This window comes from Oncorhynchus keta, chromosome 24, assembly GCF_023373465.1.
Source record: "Oncorhynchus keta strain PuntledgeMale-10-30-2019 chromosome 24, Oket_V2, whole genome shotgun sequence".
Classification (NCBI taxonomy): Eukaryota; Metazoa; Chordata; class Actinopteri; order Salmoniformes; family Salmonidae; genus Oncorhynchus; species Oncorhynchus keta.
In genome coordinates this window covers 47,356,537-47,380,508 of record NC_068444.1, presented here as the reverse complement: position 1 = coordinate 47,380,508, position 23,972 = coordinate 47,356,537, and the positions used below count along the sequence as shown (strand labels likewise).

General features: G+C 42.2%; 1 protein-coding gene across 6 annotated transcripts in view; it reads left to right on the top strand.

Annotated features, from left to right (window-relative positions):
- LOC118357642 (thyroid hormone receptor alpha-like) overlaps nt 1-23,972 on the top strand; it is a 194,354-nt gene that overhangs the window by 147,214 nt on the left and 23,168 nt on the right. For 4 of the 6 annotated variants that reach the window (XM_052478404.1, XM_052478400.1, XM_052478399.1 and 1 more), the window contains one exon: nt 662-912. In XM_052478404.1, coding sequence (XP_052334364.1) covers nt 857-912 — 56 coding nt within the window. In that variant the 5' untranslated portion in view covers nt 662-856. Of the gene's footprint in view, nt 1-661; nt 913-14,266; nt 15,104-23,972 lie in introns of those variants that run through there. The other 2 variants (XM_052478401.1, XM_052478403.1) reach the window with 2 other exon arrangements.

Below are 23,972 nucleotides of genomic sequence, written 5' to 3'. Positions count from 1 at the left end.
CGAGTCATTGGTGTTAAAGTCAAAGTCAAGTTGCAAGTCATCATATTTGTGACTCGAGTCTGACTCGAATCCAAGTCATGTGACTCGAAACCACACCTCTGGTAAATAGTCATGCAACATGACTGTAAAATAAATGTAATGATTTTTGTGTACATTTACCATAAGAGAATATCCATACACCAACTAATTCATTTTCAAGTGAAATATTTAAAAAATATATATTTATGAAAAATATTCAGCCACTCTTGGAGGAAAACAGAATACAGTGAAGACGTAGTAGGTTTCTTTTTCTTATCAAAAGCCAACACTTTCCACCTTTAAAATCAATCGATGTGCTATGAAATAGAACACAGCAAACTTGGAGATTTTCATGAAGCAATGTAAGTAAATTGTATTCCTGTGGTCCATTAAAATCACAGCTTTTCAACTCACACTATTATGTGTTACCACTATTATACCACAGATTTACTAACAACAATCTGATGCTCGCAATCCCTCCATCCCTCTGTTTGGGATTAGAAAGGCATTGAATGAGAGATTAGGGAGGAAGAATAGAACCGAGGGAGGAGTGGTCAGAATGGTTGAATAAGGGAGGAATCCACCAGGTCTCCACATCGGTCAACTGTGCCTAACTAAATGTATCCTATCCTCTCATTGACAGATCTTGTCCGGTCCAGTCCATTCGTCAGTCCCAGGGCCAGCACAGGGGGGTCGCTCCGGAGGCCAGAGCCCATCCGGACCGGGACCCTGTGATGTCGCACTGACTGACCCCCCTCTCTGCGAATGACCAGCAAGCATCTGAGGGTGGGGCCCGCCTCAGTCTCGCATGATTGGCTGCTGGATGGAATTAAGGTGAATGGAACACATGCCCAAGGAGCAGGACCCTAACCTATCAGAGGGAGAAGAGAAACTGTGAGTCCCGCCCCCTACTTCCTAGTCTCAATCCAACAGGCTATGACCCTGCCGCTAACATCACGCGTGAATAGGTATCATATGGTCTTATCATTTTAGAGGTCGTCTGAGGAAAGTGTAGAATTACTGTGTGTTTTACCTTTTTGTTTTGAAAGTTTGCTCTCCGGTTTCTCTCTCTCACTGTGCTTCTCGACTATGCTAGTATTTATTTTCTCTCATCCATCTCTTCCCTCTCTCCCGGCTCCCTCTATTTCTTCTCTCCGTTTCCATCTCTCTCTACCCTTCCTCTCTCTTTCCACTTTCTTTACTGTATGCAAGTTGAAACAGCTCCAAATAATTGATCTTGTTTTCCAAAAAACCTGTAAACTAGGCCTCCAGGCTTCCCAACCCTGAACCTTTGTGAGTGTGTAACTGCAACTTACAAACTGTACCGCTCAAAGACAGTCCGCCCTACACGAACATAGGCTGTTTCCCTGTTCATCATTAATTAAAACACAACATCAGTGAAATGGAAGCTCCTCTGTCTCAACCAGTCAGGCTGTGGCAGAGTGGAATGGGAATTTTTATCAAAGAGAAACCTGCTCTTGCTCAAAGGGCACAACTATCATTCAATCTGATATGCCCCGGAGCGATTGGAGGCACAGCTCCACCTGGCTAGGATAGAATTATATCACATTCTGGTAGCGTAGCCTATAGTTTCATATAGTTGATGGTGATGATGTTTGTGTTCTGTTACTGTGTTTATGTACACACAATACCCTATAATGACAAAGCAAAAACAATTTGCAAATGGATTACAAATAAAAAACGGAAATATTACATTTATATAAGTATTCAGATCCTTTACTCAGTACTTTGTTGAAGCACCTTTGGCAGCAATAACAGCCTCAAGTCTTCTTGGGTATGACGCTACAAGCTTGGCATACCTGTATTTGTGGAGTTTCTCCCATTCTTCTCTGCAGATCCTCTCAAGCTCTGTCAGGTTGGATGGGGAGTGTCGCTGCACAGATATATTCAGGTCTCTCCAGAGACGTTCAATCGGATTCAAGTCCGGGCTCTGGCTGGGCCACTCAAGGACATTCCAAGACTTGTCCCGAAGCCACTCCTGCGTTGTCTTAGCTGTGTGCTTAGGGTCGTTGTCTTGTTGGAAGGTGAACCTTTGCCCCAGTCTGAGGTACTGAGCACTCCCTTTAAGAATAATGGAGGCCACCGTGTTCTTGGGGACCTTCAATGCTGGTACCCTTCCCCAACTATGTGCCTTGACACAATCCTGTCTCAGAGCTCTACGGACAATTCCTTCGACCTCATGGCTTGGTTTTTGCTCTGACATGCACTGTCAACTATGGGACCTTAGATAGACAAGTGTGTGCCTTTCTAAATCATATTCAATCAATTGAATTTACCACAGGTGGACTCCAATCAAGTTGTAGAAACTACTCATGCATGATCAATAGAAACAGGATGGTCTTAATTTAAGGTTAAGTTTAAGGTTAGGGGTAGGTATTAAGGTTAGCAGTGTGGTTAAGGTTAGTTTTAAAATATGATTTTATGACTGTAGCTGTGCCAGCTAGTGACCATTCTGCAGAGCTGCCTCCAGAATAATTAATACAGCGACAGATTAGCGTTTGATGAAAAACGCTAATCTGCCAACTTCTCCATCAAAGATAATAAAACAAAAACACTATAATAAATACCACAGTAATATCTGCAGAAACACTACAATAAATGCTACAGTATACTACAGTCCCAAAAAACACTACAGTAAATACTACAGCATACTACAATCAGCAAAAACTCACGTTAACTGTAGTGTAAATACTATGGTAATTTTCTTTTACCACAGTATTTATACTATAACTTTAAATACTACAACATACTATAGTAAATACTACAGTATTCACTGTAGTGTTTTTGCAGACTTTAGTCAGTGACTAGTACAGTAAAGTCAGCAAAAACACTACAGTGAATACCATAGTATTATTACCATAGTATGCTATAAAATTTTTGTTCATGTGGGTGTGCTTGCACGTGTACCTGGGTGTGTGTGCATATATGTGTATGTATGTTGTTCCTTTGTGCTTGTGTCTGGTGTGTGTCATGGTTGTGACATATGGCCTCATGGAGAGGGTCTTTGGCTCCCTGGAATGCTGTGTCAAATTCCCCGGTGCTGATCCCTGTGGCAAATTACCAGGGCGCAAATGAAAGGAAAGCCAGACTAGATTACTCAACCGCGATGGACACCTGTCGGTAGATTAGCAACTGGGCTGGTGTGTGTGTCTGTGTGTGTGTGTGTGCACATGTGTTTGGGATTCTGTGGGTTTGTATGTGTATAGTGGACGTTCAGGGCTCAATTAAGCCTGCTGTTGCTGTGTTAATTAAAGAAGAGGAGGAATTAAAGAGCTTGCTAATCACATTGAAGTTGATTGAACGGTTTGCTACTGTAGTGGATTTCATTTAACTTCTCTAGGGTAGGGGGCAGCATTCGGAATTTTGGATGAAAAGCATGCCCAAATTAAACGGTGTGCTACTCGGGCCCTGAAGATATGATGTGCATATAACTGGTAGATTTGGATAGAAAACACTCAAAAGTTTCCAAAAACTGTTAAAATAGTGTCTGTGAGTATAACAGAACTGATTTAGCTGGCGAAAACCTGAGAAAAATCCATTCAGGAAGTAGTTTTTTCTTTGGTTTTGTAGTTTTCTATTCAATGCCATTACAGTATTGACTTAGGACTCTATTTGCAGTTCCTATGCCTTCCACTTAGATGTCAACAGTCTTTAGAAATCGTTTCAAGTTTGTATTCTTATAAATGAGGGAGTAAGACAAGTCTGAACACGTGGACCCTACCGTGTCGCAGAGCTTTTTCATGCGCATGTGCATTTCTTGTTTACCTTTTATATTGACTACATTATTGTCCGGTTGAAATATTATAGATCATTTAGGCTAAAAAAACAACCTGAGGATTGAATATAAACACTGTTTGGCATGTTTCTATGAACTTTACGGATACAATTAGGATTTTTTTTGTCTGATTATTTTGACTGCGTTTGAGCCTGTGGATTACTGAAGAAAACACACAAACAAAATGGAGTTTTTTTGGATATAAAGAGACTTCATCAAACAACAGGAACATTTATTGAGTAAATGAATGTCTTCTGAGTGCCACCATATGAAGATCATCAAAGGTACGGGATTCATTTTATCTCTATTTCTGAGTTTTGTAACGCTTCTGCTTGGCTGGTTACTGTTTGTAATAATTTGTCAACTGGGCTATGTTCTGGGCTAGGTATGTTCTGGGCTAGGTATGTTCTGGGCTAGGTATGCTTTCGCCGAAAAGCATTTTATAAATATGACACTGTGGTTGGTTTAACAAGAAGTTAATCTTTAAACCTATGTAAAATATGTTTTGTTTTCTGAATTTTTATAATGAGCATTTCTGTCATTGAATTTGGCGCTCTGCAATCTCACTGGATGTTGGCCAGATGGGACGCTATAGCATCCCACGTACCCTAGAGAGGTTAAGCTCTCCTTCACTGTGTTGTCCTTCTATACCTTTGAAGTGATATTGGGGTTAAAGGGATAGTTCAATAAATTGACAGATTTAGACATTTGTTTTCCCAGCCAAGTGTGATCAAATGCACGCAAACATACAAAAGCACCCTTTAGTGGGGTGCAGGGACGAAAAAAGTTGGTATAAAAGAAATAGGGCTCAAACAACGTGTAAAATAGTCAATAACGGCTACTTCTCAGAGAGTTTTGAATTGTCAAGAGGCATTAAAACAAGGGTGTCCACTGTCACCATATCTATTTGTTTTGGCCATCTAAATGCTCGCTATTAAAATCAGATCCAATAACAACATTAGAGGATTAGAAAGCCAAGGCTGAAAAACAAAGGTGTCCATGTATGCCGATGAGTCAAGTTTTATATTAAGTCCGCAAGCTAGATCCCTGCAATGAAGATCTAGATAACTTTTCTGTACTTTCTGGACTAAAACCTAATTATGATAAGATCTAGATAAAAATACTTTTCTGTTTACCTATAACATGGGCTGATGGTGAAGTAGATATATAGATATATAGATATATGTTGTTATCTAAAACCTTCCCAATTCTCTCATGATGGCTTCCAGTTGAGTGTACCAATAATACAGGCTATTGGCACTGCGTCTTTAAAAATTCCCGCTCAGCCCAAAAACTTTTGCTCTGGCTCCCCACATCACCAATCACCATCTTCCGCAGTTTACCTATAATAAAGTAATCCTTCTCATGATTTAGATGCACTATTGTAAAGTGGTAATGCAGTAGATATACTTGACTTAAATGTAATGTAAATGTAATATACTTGGTATTCATATCACAAAATATATAAATAAGCTCTCCACAATGAATTTCAATAGAAAACTTGTGAACTAGACAAGATCCTGCAACCATGGAGAGGTAAATACCTGTCTATTTATGGAAAAATTGCCCTGATTTAGTCCATAGTCATATCTCAGTTTACTCACTTACTTATGGCGCTGCCTACTCCTGATGATTCGTTTTTCAAATGATATGATCAAATAATATTTCACTTTTTCTGGGACGCTAAACCAGACAAAATAAAACATGCCTATCTATATAATGCATATCAATTGGGTGGGTTGAGATTATTACATATACAAGCACTATGTTATTTAATTTAATATTCAAGATGGCGTAGCAGTCAGACGTCTTGTCGTGTCGTATATATAGTTTTTTTTAACATATTTTTCTTCGCATATCTTTTAAAACATTTTGCTAAACCTCAACTTCTAAATACTCTCCTGCAACCCGCCTCACCCAATGTAGCTATTTTTTCTAAAGTATTTATATCTACTTTGGATCCGGAACCCCTCAACTGAAACTCGCCAGCTAGCTACCAGCTATCAGTCAGCAAACCATTGCTAGCGGTCTTCAGCTAACCGGTCATCAGCTAACCTTTAGCTCGGAAAGCTCTCGCCAGTTCGAACAACGCGACTCTAACCAGAGCATAACGGACCTATTATTTTTTATCCCCGGATTCCCACCGCAAACGGAACATTTTCAGCTGGATTCTTCACAACTAGCTATCTAGCTAACCGCAACCCCGGATGATTACTCCTGGCTAGCGTTTCCACCCACTTAGCTTGAAGCTAGCCCGGCCAGAGCTCCTGTGCTACCACCGAAGCATACTCCTGGGCTACAATATCCGGACCCACGACCGGTCTATCGATGTCACCGCATGAAGAGGAATAAACAGACTCACCCCATCGCGACGTCCCCCATAGGCTAACTTTCTAGCCCTTGCTATCTCCTTGCTTGCTAATTCGGCCTGCTAACTGCTAGCTTGTTTAGCCCCGGTCCGCTAACTGCTACCTTGTTTAGCCCCGGCCTACTAACTGTTAGCTTGTTAGCACAGGCCTGCTAACCGTCTGAATCGCCGCGTCCCAAACACTCACTGGAACCATATTTACTTTCTATCTCTTTTAGATGTTTTATTTGTTTATACCTTCCGGTAACCTGCCTCACCCAATGTGATACGGAATCGCTATTATTTTTTATTTTTTAGAACACACTCAAGAACCTCCAGAAGCTAACCAGCTAACGAGCTACAAGCTATTTAGTCATTGTTAGCCACTGCTAGCGGCTTTTACCTTTTGCACAGCCAGACAGTTTTTTTTATTTATTTTTTTAAACCTGGATAACACTCGCCAGTCCAGCTTCCCTGCCCCATCCACCACTGCCCCCTGGACACTGATCACATGGCTACATAGCTGATGAATGCTGGACTGTCCATTAATCCATTAATCACGGTACTCCATTCTGCTTGTTTATGTTTTATCTGTCGGCCCCAGCCGCACTCAGGCTCTGTGTGTAGTTTATCTGACCCTCCCTGCCTAGTCAACGCCATTTTACCTGCTGTTGTTGTGCTAGCTGATTAGCTGTTGTTGTCTCACCTACTGTTTTAGCTACTGTTTTAGCAAGCTCTCCCAATTCAACACCTGTGATTACTGTATGCCTCGCTGTATGTCTCTCTCAAATGTCAATATGCCTTTTATACTGTTGTTCAGGTTAGTTATCATTGTTTTAGTTTACAATGGAGCCCCTAGTTCCACTCTTCATACCCCTGATACCTCCTTTGTCCCACCTCCCACACATGCGGTGACCTCACCCATTACAACCAGCATGTCCAGAGATACAACCTCTCTCATCATCACCCAGTACCTGGGCTTACCTCCGCTGTACCCGCACCCCACCATACCCCTATCTGTGCATTATGCCCTGAATATATTCTACCATGCCCAGAAATCTGCTCCTTTTATTCCCTGTCCCCAACGCTCTAGGTGACCAGTTTTGATAGCCTTTAGCCGCACCCTCATACTACTGCTCCTCTGTTCCGCGGGTGATGTGGAGGTAAACCCAGGTCCTGCATGTCCCCAGGCACCCTCATTTGTTGACTTCTGTGATCGAAAAAGCCTTGGTTTCATGCATGTCAACATCAGAAGCCTCCTCCCTAAGTTTGTTTTACTCACTGCTTTAGCACACTCTGCTAACCCTGATGTCCTCGCCGTGTCTGAATCCTGGCTCAGGAAGGCCACCAAAAATTCTGAGATTTCCATACCCAACTATAACATCTCCCGTCAAGATAGAACTGCCAAAGGGGGAGGAGTTGCAGTCTACTGCAGAGATAGCCTGCAAAGTAATGTCATACTTTCCAGGTCCATACCCAAACAGTTCGAACTACTAATTTTGAAAATTACTCTCTCCAGAAATAAGTCTCTCACTGTTGCCGCCTGCTACCGACCCCCCTCAGCTCCCAGCTGTGCCCTGGACACCATTTGTGAATTGATCGCCCCCCCATCTAGCTTCAGAGTTTGTTCTGTTAGGTGACCTAAACTGGGATATGCTTAAAACCCCGGCAGTCCTACAATCTAAGCTAGATGCCCTCAATCTCACACAAATCATCAAGGAACCCACCAGGTACAACCCTAAATCTGTAAACAAGGGCACCCTCATAGACGTCATCCTGACCAACTGGCCCTCCAAATACACCTCCGCTGTCTTCAACCAGGATCTCAGCGATCACTGCCTCATTGCCTGTATCCGCTACGGAGCCGCAGTCAAATGACCACCCCTCATCACTGTCAAACGCTCCCTAAAACACTTCTGTGAGCAGGCCTTTCTAATCGACCTGGCCCGGGTATCCTGGAAGGACATTGACCTCATCCCGTCAGTTGAGGATGCCTGGTCATTCTTTAAAAGTAACTTCCTCACCATTTTAGATAAGCATGCTCCGTTCAAAAAATCCAGAACTAAGAGCAGATATAGCCCTTGGTTCACTCCAGACCTGACTGCCCTCGACCAGCACAAAAACATTCTGTGGCGGACTGCAATAGCATCGATTAGTCCCCGCGATATGCAACTGTTCTGGGAAGTCAGGAACCAATAAACGCAGTCAGTCAGGAAAGCTAAGGCCAGCTTCTTCAGGCAGAAGTTTGCATCCTTTAGCTCCAACTCCAAAAAGTTCTGGGACACTGTGAAGTCCATGGAGAACAAGAGCACCTCCTCCAAGCTGCCGACTGCACTGAGACTAGGTAACACGGTCACCACCGATAAATCCATGATTATCGAAAACTTCAACAAGCATTTCTCAACGGCTGGCCATGCCTTCCGCCTGGCTACTCCAACCTCGGCCAACAGCTCCGCCCCCCCCCCGCAGCTACTTGCCCAAGCCTCTCCAGGTTCTCCTTTACCCAAATCCAGATAGCAGATGTTCTGAAAGAGCTGCAAAACCTGGACCCGTACAAATCAGCTGGGCTTGACAATCTGGACCCTCTATTTCTGAAACTATCCGCCGCCATTGTCGCAACCCCTATTACCAGCCTGTTCAACCTCTCTTTCATATCGTCTGAGATCCCCAAGGATTGAAAAGCTGCCGCAGTCATCCCCCTCTTCAAAGGGGGAGACACCCTGGACCCAAACTGTTACAGACCTATATCCATCCCGCCCTGCCTATCTAAGGTCTTCGAAAGCCAAGTCAACAAACAGGTCACTGATCATCACGAATCCCACCGTACCTTCTCCGCTGTGCAATCTGGTTTCCGAGCCGGTCACGGGTGCACCTCAGCCACGCTCAAGGTACTAAACGATATCATAACCGCCATCGATAAAAGACAGTACTGTGCAGCCGCCTTCATCAACCTTGCCAAGGCTTTCGACTCTATCAATCACCATATTCTTATCGGCAGACTCAGTAGCCTCGGTTTTTCGGATGACTGCCTTGCCTGGTTCACCAATTACTTTGCAGACAAGAGTTCAGTGTGTCAAATCGGAGGGCATGCTGTCCGGTCCTCTGGCAGTCTCTATGGGGGTGCCACAGGGTTCAATCCTTGGGCCGACTCTTTTCTCTGTATATATCAATGATGTTGCTCTTGCTGCGGGCGATTCCCTGATCCACCTCTACGCAGACGACACCATTCTATATACTTACGGCCCGTCCTTGGACACTGTGCTATCTAACCTCCAAACGAGCTTCAATGCCATACAACACTCCTTCCGTGGCCTCCAACTGCTCATAAACGCTAGTAAAACCAAATGCATGCTTTTCAACCGTTCGCTGCCTGCACCCGCACCCCTGACCAGCATCACCACCCTGGATGGTTCCGACCTTGAATATGTGGACATCTATAAGTACCTAGGTGTCTGGCTAGACTGCAAACTCTCCTTCCAGACTCATATCAAACATCTCCAATCGAAAATCAAATCAAGAGTCGGCTTTCTATCCCGCAACAAAGCCTCCTTCACTCATGCCGCCAAACTTACCCTAGTAAAACTGACTATCCTACCGATCCTCGACTTCGGCGATGTCATCTACAAAATTGCTTCCAACACTCTACTCAGCAAACTGGATGCAGTTTATCACAGTGCCATCCATTTTGTCACTAAAGCACCTTATACCACCCACCACTGCGACTTGTATGCTCTAGTCGGCTGGCCCTCGCTACATATTCGTCGCCAGACCCACTGGCTCCAGGTCATCTACAAGTCCATGCTAGGTAAAGCTCCGCCTTATCTCAGTTCACTGGTCACGATGGCAACACCCATCCGTAGCACGCGCTCCAGGAGGTGTATCTCACTGATCATCCCTAAAGCCAACACCTCATTTGGCCGCCTTTCGTTCCAGTTCTCTGCTACCTGTGACTGGAACGAATTGCAAAAATCGCTGAAGTTGGAGACTTTTATCTCCCTCACCAACTTCAAACATCTGCTATCTGAGCAGCTAAACGATCGCTGCAGCTGTACATAGTCTATCGGTAAATAGCCCACCCATTTTTACCTACCTCATCCCCATACTGTTTTTATTGATGTACTTTTCTGCTCTTTTGAACACCAATATCTCTACCTGTACATGACCATCTGATCATTTATCACTCCAGTGTTAATCTGCAAAATTGTAATTATTCGCCTACCTCCTCATGTCTTTTGCACACAATGTATATAGACTCCCCTTTTTTTTCCTACTGTGTTTTTGACTTGTTAATTGTTTACTCCATGTGTAACTCTGTGTTGTCTGTTCACACTGCTATGCTTTATCTTGGCCAGGTCGCAGTTGCAAATGATAACTTGTTCTCAACTAGCCTACCTGGTTAAATAAAGGTGAAATAAAACAATAAATGGCCAAACAGTTCTATTTTTGTTTCATCAGACCAGAGGACATTTCTCCAAAACTAATGATCTTTGTCCCCATGTGCAGTTGCAAATCGTAGTCTGGCTTTTTTTTTTATGGTGGTTTTGGAGCAGTGGCTTCTTCCTTGTTGAGCGGCCTTTCAGGTTATGCTGATACAGGACTCGTTTTACTGTGGATATAGATACTTTTGTGCCTGTTTCCTACAGCATCTTCACAATGTCCTTTGCTGTTGTTCTGGGATTGATTTGCACTTCTCGCACCAAAGTATGTTCATCTCTAGTAGCGTGGTTGCGTGATCCCATGGTGTTTATACCTGCGTACTATTGTTTGTACAGATGAACGTGGTACCTTCGGGCGTTTGGAAATTGCTCCCAAGGATAAACCAGACTTGTGGGGGTCTCCAATTATTTTCTGAGGTCTTGGCTGATTTCTTTTGATTTTCCCATGATGTCAAGCAAAGAGGCACTGAGTTTGAAGGTAGGCCTTGAAATACACCCACAGGTACACCGCCAATTGACTCAAATTATGTCAATTAGCCTATCAGAAGCTTCTAAAGCCATGACATAATTTTCTAGAATTTTCCAAGCTGTTTAAAGGCACAGTCAACTTCGTGTATGTAAACTTCTGACCCACTGGAATAGTGATGCAGTGAATTATAAATAAGTGAAATAATCTGTCTGTAAACAATTGTTGGAAAAATTACTTGTGTCATGCACGAAGTAGATGTCCTAACCGACTTGCCAAAACTATAGTTTGTTAAGAAATGTGTGGAGTGGTTGAAAAATGAGTCTCCAACCTAAGTGTATGTAAACTTCCGACTTCAACTTTACCTGTATTTATGTGAAAGATGTTTGAAAAGGATATTTTGGTCTTAAATTATATTGTAAATTGTAATGGTAGAGTTATGTCTTTCATGAAGTTATCAGACATCTGCTCAATGCGGAGGAATAAAAATGGCATAAATAGGAAAGTATACCAGTTTCATTTGAAGACCAAGATGTTGACAACTGTGCCAAACAGATTGCAAAATAGTTGGGAAGAGATTTTCGATGTACCAATTTCATGGTACAGGGTGTATGAGATATATGAGAAATATGAAATAACACAAGATTCAAGACTTCGTGCTGTTCAGCTAAAATTATTATATAGAATTCTTGCCACCATCAAACTGTTGAATATTTGGGGCATAAAATAATCTAAACTCTGCAGATTTTGTTGTGAGGATACAGAATCAATAGACCATTTATTTTGGTATTGCCCTCCGGTAGACTGTTTCTGGACTCAGGTTCAGGAATGGCTGATCTGAAATTGACCCTAGAAATAGTACTGTTAGGAGATCTGGAGAGACCTGGTCAGTCAATTACTAATATACTAATACTCTTAGTGAAAGTATTTATCTTCAACTCGCAATCTGTGGATTATATTCGATAGATTGAAATTGTACGTTAAGCATCACAGCACAGTTGAAAGAATTTCCAAAGAGGGTGGCCAGCAGAGATAGGTGGGATGGGTTGAGGGAAGCTGAGGGTTGGTATGTGGAATTGGAGACAAGTGGGAGTGGAGTTGCTGGGCGGGAGATGGAATGATGGTCAAAGATAAAAGTCAAAAGTAAAGTCAAAATAAAACATAATAAAAATTAAGTTTGAATGACACTGAGGGGCAGTGTTTTTACGGCTAATGCCGGTTTGCCTGAGGCTGATGCCGTGCAGGTGTTTGTACACATGCATATGCACACACTCTCATTCAAATACATGCATACACACACATATGTAATAGTGCCAGACATGCACTCAAATATATACAATTGGCATTGCTGTTATGATTCCAGTTGTCCTTGATGTCCTTTGTTTTGTGTTTTTGTATTTAAGTTCGCTGTTTTCTTTTGCCTTTTTCTTTTTTCTCTCTCTAGTTCATTTTCTTGGTTGTTGGTGCATTGGGGGGTTACTGTGGGAGGGGTCTCGGAAGTTTGAGGGACAGCTATTAGGGAACTGTCGGGGGATCTTGGAGGCTTTGGGTCCCCGTTTTTTTGGGCCTGGTGGGAGATCTGCCGACGTGCCCTTGAGCAAGGCATTGACCCTGGATGCTTCTGTGTGTCGCTCTGAATGGGAGTCTGTTGGATGACTGGTGGGGTGTAGTTGTTGAGCGGCTTCACTGCAGGTATATTGTATGTTTTGGATATTCAATCAAATATTTGTATGAAATTCCAATGATTATTATTATTTTTTACTACGTTTGGATCCTGCAAGGATCTTCGTCAGGTTAGGGTCTAAATTATTGTTTGTTTATTAATAAAAAGGTACGTGGTAGAGCTTATGAGTGTGCAACCATTGTTTCCTTACCTTGAAAGCAGTCTATGAACAAGGAGTGACTGCAATCTCTACTCTTTGGTTTTTGTTAAACTGGCCACTGTGGACCGCAGTCACTCCTGCTTTTCAAGTTAGGCAACACAAATTTAAATATAGCATTTTGCTGATCTATCCCCTTAACTGCACTGCTAAGGTGACGGTAGCTCTTGTACTATTGCCCTTAATAATAGCAATGGCATATAGTAATATTAGGTGTTGTGGTTTTGTGGGTGCTGATGGTAGCAAATGGCTTAGCATTAGCTTTTTTTGTTTCCTTATTGGTTTTGGTTTTCAACCTTGCCAAAAAAAGGCAATGTCCTATGTAATGTTATGCAATTATAAGCTCCTTAACGCTGTTGTCAATGATGTTGCAAATGAAGTCAATGTACTGTTTTAGTTGCTGATAAGATGGCGGAAATTGACGAGGTGTAGAGAGCACATTGACATACGGAGAGGGGCTGGGTTATCATTCTACAGCTGTAATCAAATGCACACATACACACACGCACACACACATCCACTCCGTTCAGACAAGACAACAGCATTTGTATTTCGACACATTTTTGCAGTCTGAAAACGACCGACTTCAGTTGAGAGATCCATTCAAACAAGCCTTTTTATGAATAGATAATAGCCATCTAGCACATTGCATTTGACCTTCTTGAACTCCTCCAGCCTCTGTAGCTCTGTTTAATTCAATTACCATACCAAACAATGCAATTGAAGTCACTGGAGACATAAACACGATTTTGGCCCAATTGGCTTTTCCTTGCCCTGCTGACGTCAGGATTTCCCACCATGGCTTCGCTATACGAGCTTTGTCCTCTCAATATTGCTTTTATGACTTCCTTGTGTCATATGGAAATGAATAGCAGTAGATGTGATGCTCAGGTTGATAACGAACAATATGAAAAGCAATGCCTGTAGTACCCTATTGTTATCTTGTTACGCATTCATTGGACATGTAAGACAAACAATGTTACGATTTCCTTTTGGCATGGGCCTCAATCATAACCAGAATCATAATTGCTTGCTGTTTCCCTCTCTCTTTGTTTCTTTTTCTCTCTCTCAAGTCAGTAATGACAAAGATTAACCTCTTGAAACCAATCCACACACATCACCACAAGAGGCCAGTCCTAGACAGACAGACAGACAGACAGACAGACAGACAGACAGACAGACAGACAGATGTGCATGTGTGTATGACCTACTCTCAATACTTATTTTCCACCATAATTGGAAAATAAATTCATTAGAAATCCTACAATGTGATTTTCTGGATTTTTAGTTGAAGTGTACCTATGATGAAAATTACAGGCCTCTCTAATCTTTTAAAGTGGGAGAACTTGCACAATTGGTGGCTGACTAAATACTTTTTTGCCCCACTGTATATTAAAGTCAGCCTTCCATGAAAGTACCACAACTTGTTTCCTTTAGTATTAGTATTTCAGTGCCCGAAAACTTGAGTCACACGTAATCGCATCTGTGCCAGTTTATGGCGTCAGTCAATCTACTTGTAAGTTTGATTATATTTCTTTGTTGTTTCTTCACTCGAGTATTGCCAATCTCTGTTTATGCCTCAGAATTGTTTTGAAGCGCAAAACTGGGTGGTTGGCAATTAGCTACGTTTGGAAATAGCCCTCATTTCAAGTTATTGAGCTTTTGGCTCCGTCGCTGAGGTACAAGAATAGACCCATCGAGCCTGCCTTGAGGTCAGAGCTGACAGCTACCTGTTTGTTGCCATGTCAGCCTACCTTCAATCATCCCCAAACCTGCTGTCAACCCCTCAGGTGGAGAGGCTGGCCCACAGCCAATCATGAGCATGGGTGGGTCTAACAGGAGAGTGAGAGCCACAGACACGAGAGAGAGTGAGAAAATGACCGTGAAAAGCACAGCGTTGAGATTGTAGGAGGGATTCAGAGGAGCAGATCAGCCAGAGACTGCAGGGATTCATACAGAGAGAGAGAGAGAGACTGTGAGAGTGAAAAAGAGAGGCAGAGTGGGTGTGTGTGCTAGCGAGCCAAGGTCTTTTCGGAGCTAAACATAGCAAGGTTGGAGGCAGTGTCAGTGTACAGTAGATGTGACTCGTATTTGCCAGCGCTGTTTGAGGCCAGCAACTCTTCTCGCCATGCATATTCTACACTCGCACTGCGTCATAAGGTCAGAAATGGTCTTCTTTTTTGGACTGTCAACTTTTGTTTAGCAGATGAATTGTCTCGTGTTGGTGTTGTTGGGTGTCTGCTGTGTTGTTGTAGTTTTGGGCACAGGAATGATGGTACATAAGGAAACAGGTCATGTTGCTTTACTTCTTGAGTAAAGAAAGCATGACTTTAAGGGTTCTTTAAAGGTTCCGACAAGGCACTTGGCCCCCAAAATGGTACAAATGTGTAGCCTCACCATTTAAATGTGAAATCATTTGTTTGTTTTGTAAAAGATCCGTGCACTGTATTTTTTTCCCCCTTCTTTTTCACTCTCTCTCTCGCCTCAGCAGAAGAGCTGTGAAGCTCTGAAGGGCATTTTTTTTTGATAGAGCACAACAGAAAGCGTTAAGAGGGGACTGGACGCTAGGCTAGCTACTTCTGAGGGCTCCGCTAAAGTGATAAGCTCCTCAGTCTCTGTCTGCTTGACTGTGATGATGGAGGTTGTGTATTTCTGAATGGATTACCTGAGAAGTGATGTTGTTAATGGAGGCTTGGAAGGTGGCAGTGGCATCCCTAGAGTACGTCTATCGACTTTGTTTTGTATTCTTTTATTTTTTTTTTTGCCTTTTATTTAACTAGGCAAGTCAGTTAAGAACAAATTCTTATTTTCAATGATGGTCTAGGGACAGTGGGTTAACTGCCTTGTTCAGGGGCAGAACGACAGATGTTTACCTTGTCAGCTCAGGGATTTGATCTGGCAACCTTTTGGTTATTAGTCCAACGCTCTAACCACTAGGCTACCTGCCTCCCCGTTGGGCGCCCCGTCCCCTTCCCTAGGGAGTGGGATGAGTTTTATTGGTGGGGTTGGTGGGCGATGGGGGTCGTGAGTAGGTGCGTGTGTGCGTAGCAGATGTGAAGACCCTGGTTGGGGAAACAGGGACGGAACTTTTTCTGTCTCTGTGTGTATGTATCAGGATACTAAGTGGTGTTGTTCTGTGTGTGTGTGTGTGTGTGTGTGTGTGTGTGTGTGTGTGTGTGTGTGTGTGTGTGTGTGTGTGTGTGTGTGTGTGTGTGTGTGTGTGTGTGTGTGTGTGTGTGTGTGTGTGTGTGTGTGTGTGTGTGTGTGTGTGTGTGTGTGTGTGAGTGAGTGCTGTGCATGCTTGTGTAGTCGTGCGACACAGGCAGCATCAGAAGGCCACAGGGTGGGAGGCTGTACTGTCAGTGGGTTGACAATTTGATGGCTATCACCCCGGGCATCGGCATATCTGATGGCTTTTGATGAGGAAGCCAGAGCTGGGAGTGACATTTACCGTTGGCTATTACCCAATGACAACGCTATACTTGCTGCATTGTTGTTACAGCTGGACATGTTCTATCGGTTCATCCCATAGTGGCACTCGATGGTTGATATATACATACTAGATGACTGATAAGGGGCGCCATGTTGAAGCCACCATCTTGGTACTCTCCCACCATTGTAAAAAAGTATTTTGTATGCTATAGAAATGCCGTTATTAATGTCTATAAACATTTCTGATAGGATTATTCTATTACAGACACGTCCGTACATACTTTGAAATTGTATTATGTCAGCTAGACATACAAATAAAAACAATGCAGAGTTTTTTAAGTAAGAAGAATTTGCTAAATAAACTAAAGGAAAAATAGTAACACAAAACAACAATGACTTGCTATATACAAGGGGTCAATGTGCAGGGGTACTCGTTCCATGTAGGTAGGGATAAAGAGACTATGTATGCATAGATAATAAACAGAGAGTAGCAGCAGCGTATGTGAAGAGTGTGAAGGAATGTCAATATGCGTGTGTGTGTGTGTGTGTGTGTGTGTGTGTGTGTGTGTGTGTGTGTGTGTGTGTGTGTGTGTGTGTGTGTGTGTGTGTGTGTGTGTGTGTGTGTGTGTGTGTGTGTGTGTGTGTGTGTGTGTGTTTTGGAGTGTCAGTGTAGTATGTGTGAGTGTGGGGTTAGAGTCCTGTGAGTGTACATCGAGACTGTGCAAGAGAGTCAGTGCAAAACATTTTAATAGATAAGAATAAAATAAAGGGGGGGTCGATGTAAATAGTGGTAAAGGGGTGGCCATTTGATTAACAGTTCAGCAGTTGAATTGCTTGGGGGTAGAAGCTGTTCAGGAGCCTTTTGGTCCCAGACTTGACGCTCCGGTACCGCTTGCCGTGTGGTAGCAGAAAGAACAGTCTATGACTTGGGTGGATGGAGTCTGACCATTTTTAGGGTGTTTCTCTGACAACACCTGGTATTGAGGTCCTGGATGGCAGGAAGCTCGGCCCCAGTGATGTACTGGGCCGTACCCACTACCCTCTGTAGCATCTTGTGGTCGGATGCCGAGCAGTTGCCATACTAAGCGGTGATGCAACCAGACAGGATGTTCTCGATGGTACAGCTGTAGAACTTTTTGAGGATCTGAGGTCCCATGCCAAATCTTTTCAGCCTCCTGAGGGGAAATAGTCATTGTCGAGCCCTCTTTATGATTGTCTTGGTGTGTTTGGACCATGATAGTTCGTTGGTGATGTGAACTCCAAGGAACTTGAAGCTCTCGACCTGCTCCACTACAGCCCTGATGATGTGAATGGCTGCATACTCGACCCTCCTTTTCCTGTAGTCCACGATTAGCTCCTTTGTCTTAACCACGTTGAGGGAGAGGTTGTTGTCCTGGCACCACACTGCCAAGTTTCTGACTTCCTCCCTATAGGCGGTCTCATCGTTGTCGGTGATCAGGCCTACCACCATTGTGCGTGGCTACGCAGTCATGGGTGAACGGGGAGTACAGGAGGGGACTAAGTATGCACCAGTCAGGGGCCCACGTGGTGAGGGTCGGCGTGGCTAATGTGTAGCTCTGTCAGGTTGGATGGGGAGTGTCACTGCACAGCTATTTTCAGGTCTCTCCAGAGATGTTTGATCGGGTTCAAGTCCAGCCTCTGGCTGGGCCACTCAAGGACATTCAGAGACTTGTCCCGAAGCAACTGCTGCGTTGTCTTGGCTGTGTGCTTAGAGTCGTTGTCCTGTTGGAAGGTGAACCTTATCCCAAGTGTGAGGTCCTGAGCACTCTGGAGCAGGTTTTCATCAAGGATCTCTCTGTACTTTGCTCTGTTCATCTTTCCTTCAATCCTGACTAGTCTCCCAGTCCCTGCCACTACAAAAACATCCCCACAGCATGATACTCCCACCACCATGCATGACTGTAGGAATGGTATTGGCCAGGTGATGAGCGGTGCCTGGTTTCCTCCAGACGTGACGCTTGGCATTCAGGCCAAATAGTTCAATCTTGGTATCATCAGACCAGAGAATCTTGTTTCTCATGGTCTGAGAGTCCTTTAGGTGCCTTTTGGCAAACTCCAAGTGGGCTGTCATATGCCTTTTACTGAGGAGTTGCTTCCATCTGGTCACTCTACCATAAAGGCCTGATTGGTGGAGTGCTGCAGAGATGGTTGTCCGTCTAGAAGGTTCTCCCATCTCAACAGAGGAACTCTGGAGCTTTGTCAGAGTGACCACCGGGTTCTTAGTCACCTCCCTGACCAAGGTCCTTATCCCCGACTGCTCAGTTTAGCTGGGTGGCCAGCTCTAGGAAGAGTCTTGGTGGTTCTTCCATTTAGGAATGATGGAGGCCACCAGTTTCTTGGGGACATTCAATGCTGCAGAAATGTTTTGGTACTCTTCCCCAGATCTGTGCCACGACACAAATCCTGTCTCGGAGTTCTACGGACAATTCCTTCAACCTCATGGCTTGGTTTTTGCTCTGACACTGTCAACTGTGGGACCTTATATAGAGAGGTGTGTGTCTTTCCAAATCGTGTCCAATCAATTGAAGTTACCACGGGTGGACTCCAATCAAGTTGTCGAAACATCTCAAGGATGATCAATGGAATATATTTGTATATATTTATTTATATATATATATATATATTAACATATTTGCACAAAACATTTTTTGAAGGTTTTTCTTTGTCATTATGGGGTATTGTGTGTGAAGATTGATGAGGAAAAAAACATATTTAATTAACGAGGCTGCAATGTAACAAAATGTTGAAAAAGTGAAGGGGTCTGAAAACTTTTTACCGGGTCTCTCATCCTGTCATATCTAGCATGAAAGCAGTCATACATATATATTGCAGCCCTATAAACGTGTCTACTTGTTATTGTGGCCCTTTTTGGTTGAGTGTCAAATGACCTCACGCTGTTGTAAAATAAGTCACTTTATTCCTGTTTGGGTTTTCAGAGTCACAAATCACATGCGCTTCATAACAAGTACTGAATTTAAGTTGACATTTTTTTTCGTCCTCTTCAAAAGAACCATCTCGGTCCTCTTTAACACTAGATCCGCCAAGACGGTCAATCTGACCGTTTTCAATTTTGGAATTTCAATTTTTAAAAAAATCAAACTTAATTTCAATAAAAACCTTGAACCCACCTGTCCCTGACTTCTCCTAAATATGTGTATTTTACACTCTAGCAGTACTTTCGGACAAATTTCATAAAAGACAACAACTTTCTGAGCATGTCATCCTCAGCCATGACTGCATATTTAGTAGAATAGCCGGGCCTCGAAGAGCACCAAAAGCCTGGGCTAATTGGACCCCCCTTCGTGACAATGTCATTTGTTTGCGTTTATGAAGGTGTTAGGTAACACTAGAATACAAAATGTAAATACTTGAAAGAACATAACATGGTTTATGTTACTGTAGACGATACAGTATGACTCATGATGAAGTCTCTCCTGCGCATGGGTGTTGTTCATCCGCTGCTTGAGCAACACGTGTGCGTCGACAGCAGCCAAATCAAGCATGTTGTCAAAGGGGTCTGAAACCAACAGGCCGGCGGCGAGTTTATCCATCCTCCTGTCATCTCATACAGCCATGCCATCTGATCTGAAACATTATCCGACTCTCGCTCACCTGCTGCCCGATACGGATCCTTTCCCAGATATGGAAAGCCGTTCACCACGAATCAGAATAATAATCATCAGAGATCTCATGATCCATTTATTCCCCGCCATCTGAGTCCGTTTTCATTCAGATCTTGTAAGCAAGGCTAACGCAGCATGTGCGTCCTTTTCGTTCTGGGCTTGCCATTGTAAGTTATGCACGCTCTCACTGTGTAGCCTACTCCAAGTTTTATTAGCCTACTAGACTAATATACCTGTTTGGATTCAGTGGACTGATATATAGGATACACTGTTTTGAGATTTAGGAATAATTAGAATATATGGTAGAATGGCCTGTTCTTCCTTCACAATTGGTGATTACATAATTATGATTCGCTCGCCCCCCCCCCCCTCACTCATCAAATCGGCCATTCTCTCCCATCATAATATACTCCATTATTTAATCTTGTTTATTTAATCTTGTTGTTATATGTGTGATAGTTTATAGTTTTGGTATAGTTTTGGTTCAGTTTCGAGGCAATTATCGGGGGGATTCTCAACTGGGCACATTCAACTATCGGAGAAGGAGCGGAAAAGGCCGGGGAAACCATTCAAATGTCATATAGACCTATTTAGGAAAAGTCTCGGACGAGGAGGGCATGACTTTAAAAATGGCAGAGTAATTAAACATTTCAATTTGTTTTCAGTCATTGCAATGCCTTTCTAGTACTAATATACACAATCACAAATAAATCCATTAATATTTAATGTAGGAAGGTCATAAAAAAAACATGAAACAAGGCAATTTATTTAAAAAGAACAGAGTAGCATGTTTTGAGTTTTATTTATCTGTGCTTAGTTGTCAAGGCTATGGCTACGCCATGCCAATGAAATACACGTGTTCGTTTAGCAGACATCACAGGCCCTACCACAGTCAACACACATATTTTACAGTAAGAATATAATGGAATATCCCAAATTAGGCCCTACCACAGTCAACACACATATTTTACAGTAAGAATATAATGGAATATCCCAAATGGCTATTGCTGATTGTCACCAGTAGCCTACTCACATGAGGAATACATGGAAACATGGTTATTCTAGAAAAATGTATATTTTAAAACAGTGACCATCCACGCAATTGTACAGAGTTTTGGCACAAAAAAAAGGTTAATTAGAAACCTTGGCATCTGCACTTTCAGATATGGTATAGCAATCAAAATGTCTGGCCTGCATGGACCTCTGTATGATGATATGGATGTGGCGCTATTAGGTAAGCGCCTTACTTCTTTGTCAATGCAGGACATCAAGTCTCTTCGTTTTCTATTCGACAATTGATACTATTGTCACCCATCATTGACTATTGTAAATGTAATCTTGTCTTTGGGCCACATCTATTACTATTATTCGTATTCGTATTAGTATGTGTGTGAAATTAGTTTCGATATAGTTAAGGTGTAGTCTGAACGGGCCAGCTGGGCGGGAGACTTGTCTTACAGTCGAAAATACACTATCATCTTATTTTAGTATTTAAAGCATCTTATTTTAGTATTTACAGTCTATGCGCTTCTGGATCAATCAAGTCATTTCGTGAACCTGAGGTTAACATAATATTTTAACATAATAAATGCATTCGGTTATCAATGTATTATGGACTATTCATACAATTTAACTATAAAAAATGGTCAGAATAACCGTCATGGCCATTCTAGTAGTTATTGAATTAAGGCGCTCTCAGTTTCAAAGTGAACTTTGGCGTTAAAAAATGTAAATAACTGAGCTCTCTTTCTATTCACACTGCCCTTGCCTTTCAATGAGGACTCAAATATTTTGCCAGTTCACTACACCCATTTTGTGGCCCGAGTCCTCTTTGCATTCACATCGCTATGTTTAGAAAGGAACCACGATCTTTTTCCTACATTCACTCAATACACTCTGGATTTTTACAAAGCGCATGACAAACCATGTAATCAGAACGTGGTATCGGACACCTACATATGCTTACTTTCATTTTGGAAGCTAATAGATTGCATTTCGTTCAAATATGAGATGATAATTGTAATCGAATGATACCAATAATATATACGTGTTAATAGTAACAAAATAATCAACAGCAGAATAACTGCAAATTAAATAGTGCTGTAATTGAACATTTTACACCCAATGTAGGCTACTGCTCCTTTAAAAGCTGTCATTTATTTCATACCCTATGTTGTGATTCTCACCAAATATGTTATCTCCTCACACTATTCAAACCGCACTTTCGAATAAACCGTTTATGAAGCTCTCGTATGTAATCACATATTGCAAACAAATAACCTGACTTAAAAACTCCACACAAAATTTGGGAATTTCTTTGCATCCTCACATTGGCAGCGGTCTAAAGTACTTAATACTTTAAAGTACCGCTTAAGTAGTTGCTTTGGGTATCTGTACTTTAGCATTTCTATTTTAGAAAACTTTTGCTTTTATTCCACTACATTCCCAAAGAAAATTCTGTCATTTTTTAACATTTTCCCTGACACCCAAAAGTACTCGTTACACTTTGATTACTTAGCAAGACAGGAAAACGGTCACAATTTCATTTTAATGATGTAAATTTGAATGCAGAGATACAGAGGTCCTGATGGCCATATTGTCGTGCCATTCATCCGCTGCAATCAACTCATGTTTCAACATGATAATGCACGGCCCGATGTCGCTAAGATCTGTACATAATTCTGGAAGTTGAAAATGTCCCAGTTCTTCCATGGCCTGCATACTCACCAGACATGTCACACATTGAGCATGTTTTGGATGCTCTGGTCGACGTGTACGACAGTTTTCCAGTTCCCGCCAATATCCAGCAACTTCGCAAGGCCATTGAAGAGGGACAACATTCCTCAGGCCACAATCAACAGCCTGATCAACTCTATGTGAAGGAGATGTGTCGCCTTGGTCAAATGGTCCCCCCCTTGACACTGACTTGTTTTCTAATCTATGCCCGTACTTTTTTTCTTAAGGTATCTGTGACCAACATATGCATATCCTTATTCCCAACCATGTGAAATCCATAGATTATGGCCTAATGAATTTATTTCACTTGACTGATTTCCTTGTATGAACTGTAACTCTGTTAAATCGTATAAATTGTTGCATGTTGCATTTATATTTTTGTGTAGTGTATATTTTAAACCAAATACGTTTAGACGTTTACTCAAGTAGTATTTTGCGTTGAGACTTTCACTTCTACCTGAGTTATTTTCTAACGTATCTTTACTTTTACTCAAGTATGACAATTTAGTACTTTTTTTCCCACCACTGTCCCATTAGTGCCTAGAAGAGAGAAGATAACGAGAAGATAACGATGTGCAGATTCACCCGAAAGAAACGTGTGCTGTTTTGGATAGTGATCAAGTATGCACAGAAATTCCCAAATTTGTGTGGAGTTTTTAGTCAGGTTATTTGTTTGCAATATGTGATACATATGAGAGCTTCATAAACGGTTTATTCGATAGTGGGGTTTTAATAGTGTGAGAAGACAACATATTTGGTGGTGAGAATCACAATCTAGGGTCCAAAATCATTTCTAGCTCTTAAAGGGGCAGTAGCCTACATTGGGTGTACATTTTCCAATTATAGCATTATGGAATCTGCATTTATTATCCTGTTATTTATTTTGTTACCAATAATATATACATGTTAATAGTATATTTAGATACCAATTATCATATCATCTTTTAACAACAAAATGGGTGAAGTGAACTAGCAAAAGTGTTGAGTCCTCATTCAAAGGTAATACAAAGACAACAGAGTTTTTTTGCAATATTTTTTTTTTTAAACCACAGAGTTCACTTTAAAGAGGACTGAGATCGGTTCTGTTAAAGGGGACTATATGTGAAAACACACTTAGACTCGATTTGGTTCACTGTGGCACCGACATTACTGTAATTGAAAACAACTCAGTCGGTAATGCAACAAGAAGGCATACACACAGGGTCAGACACAGTTGG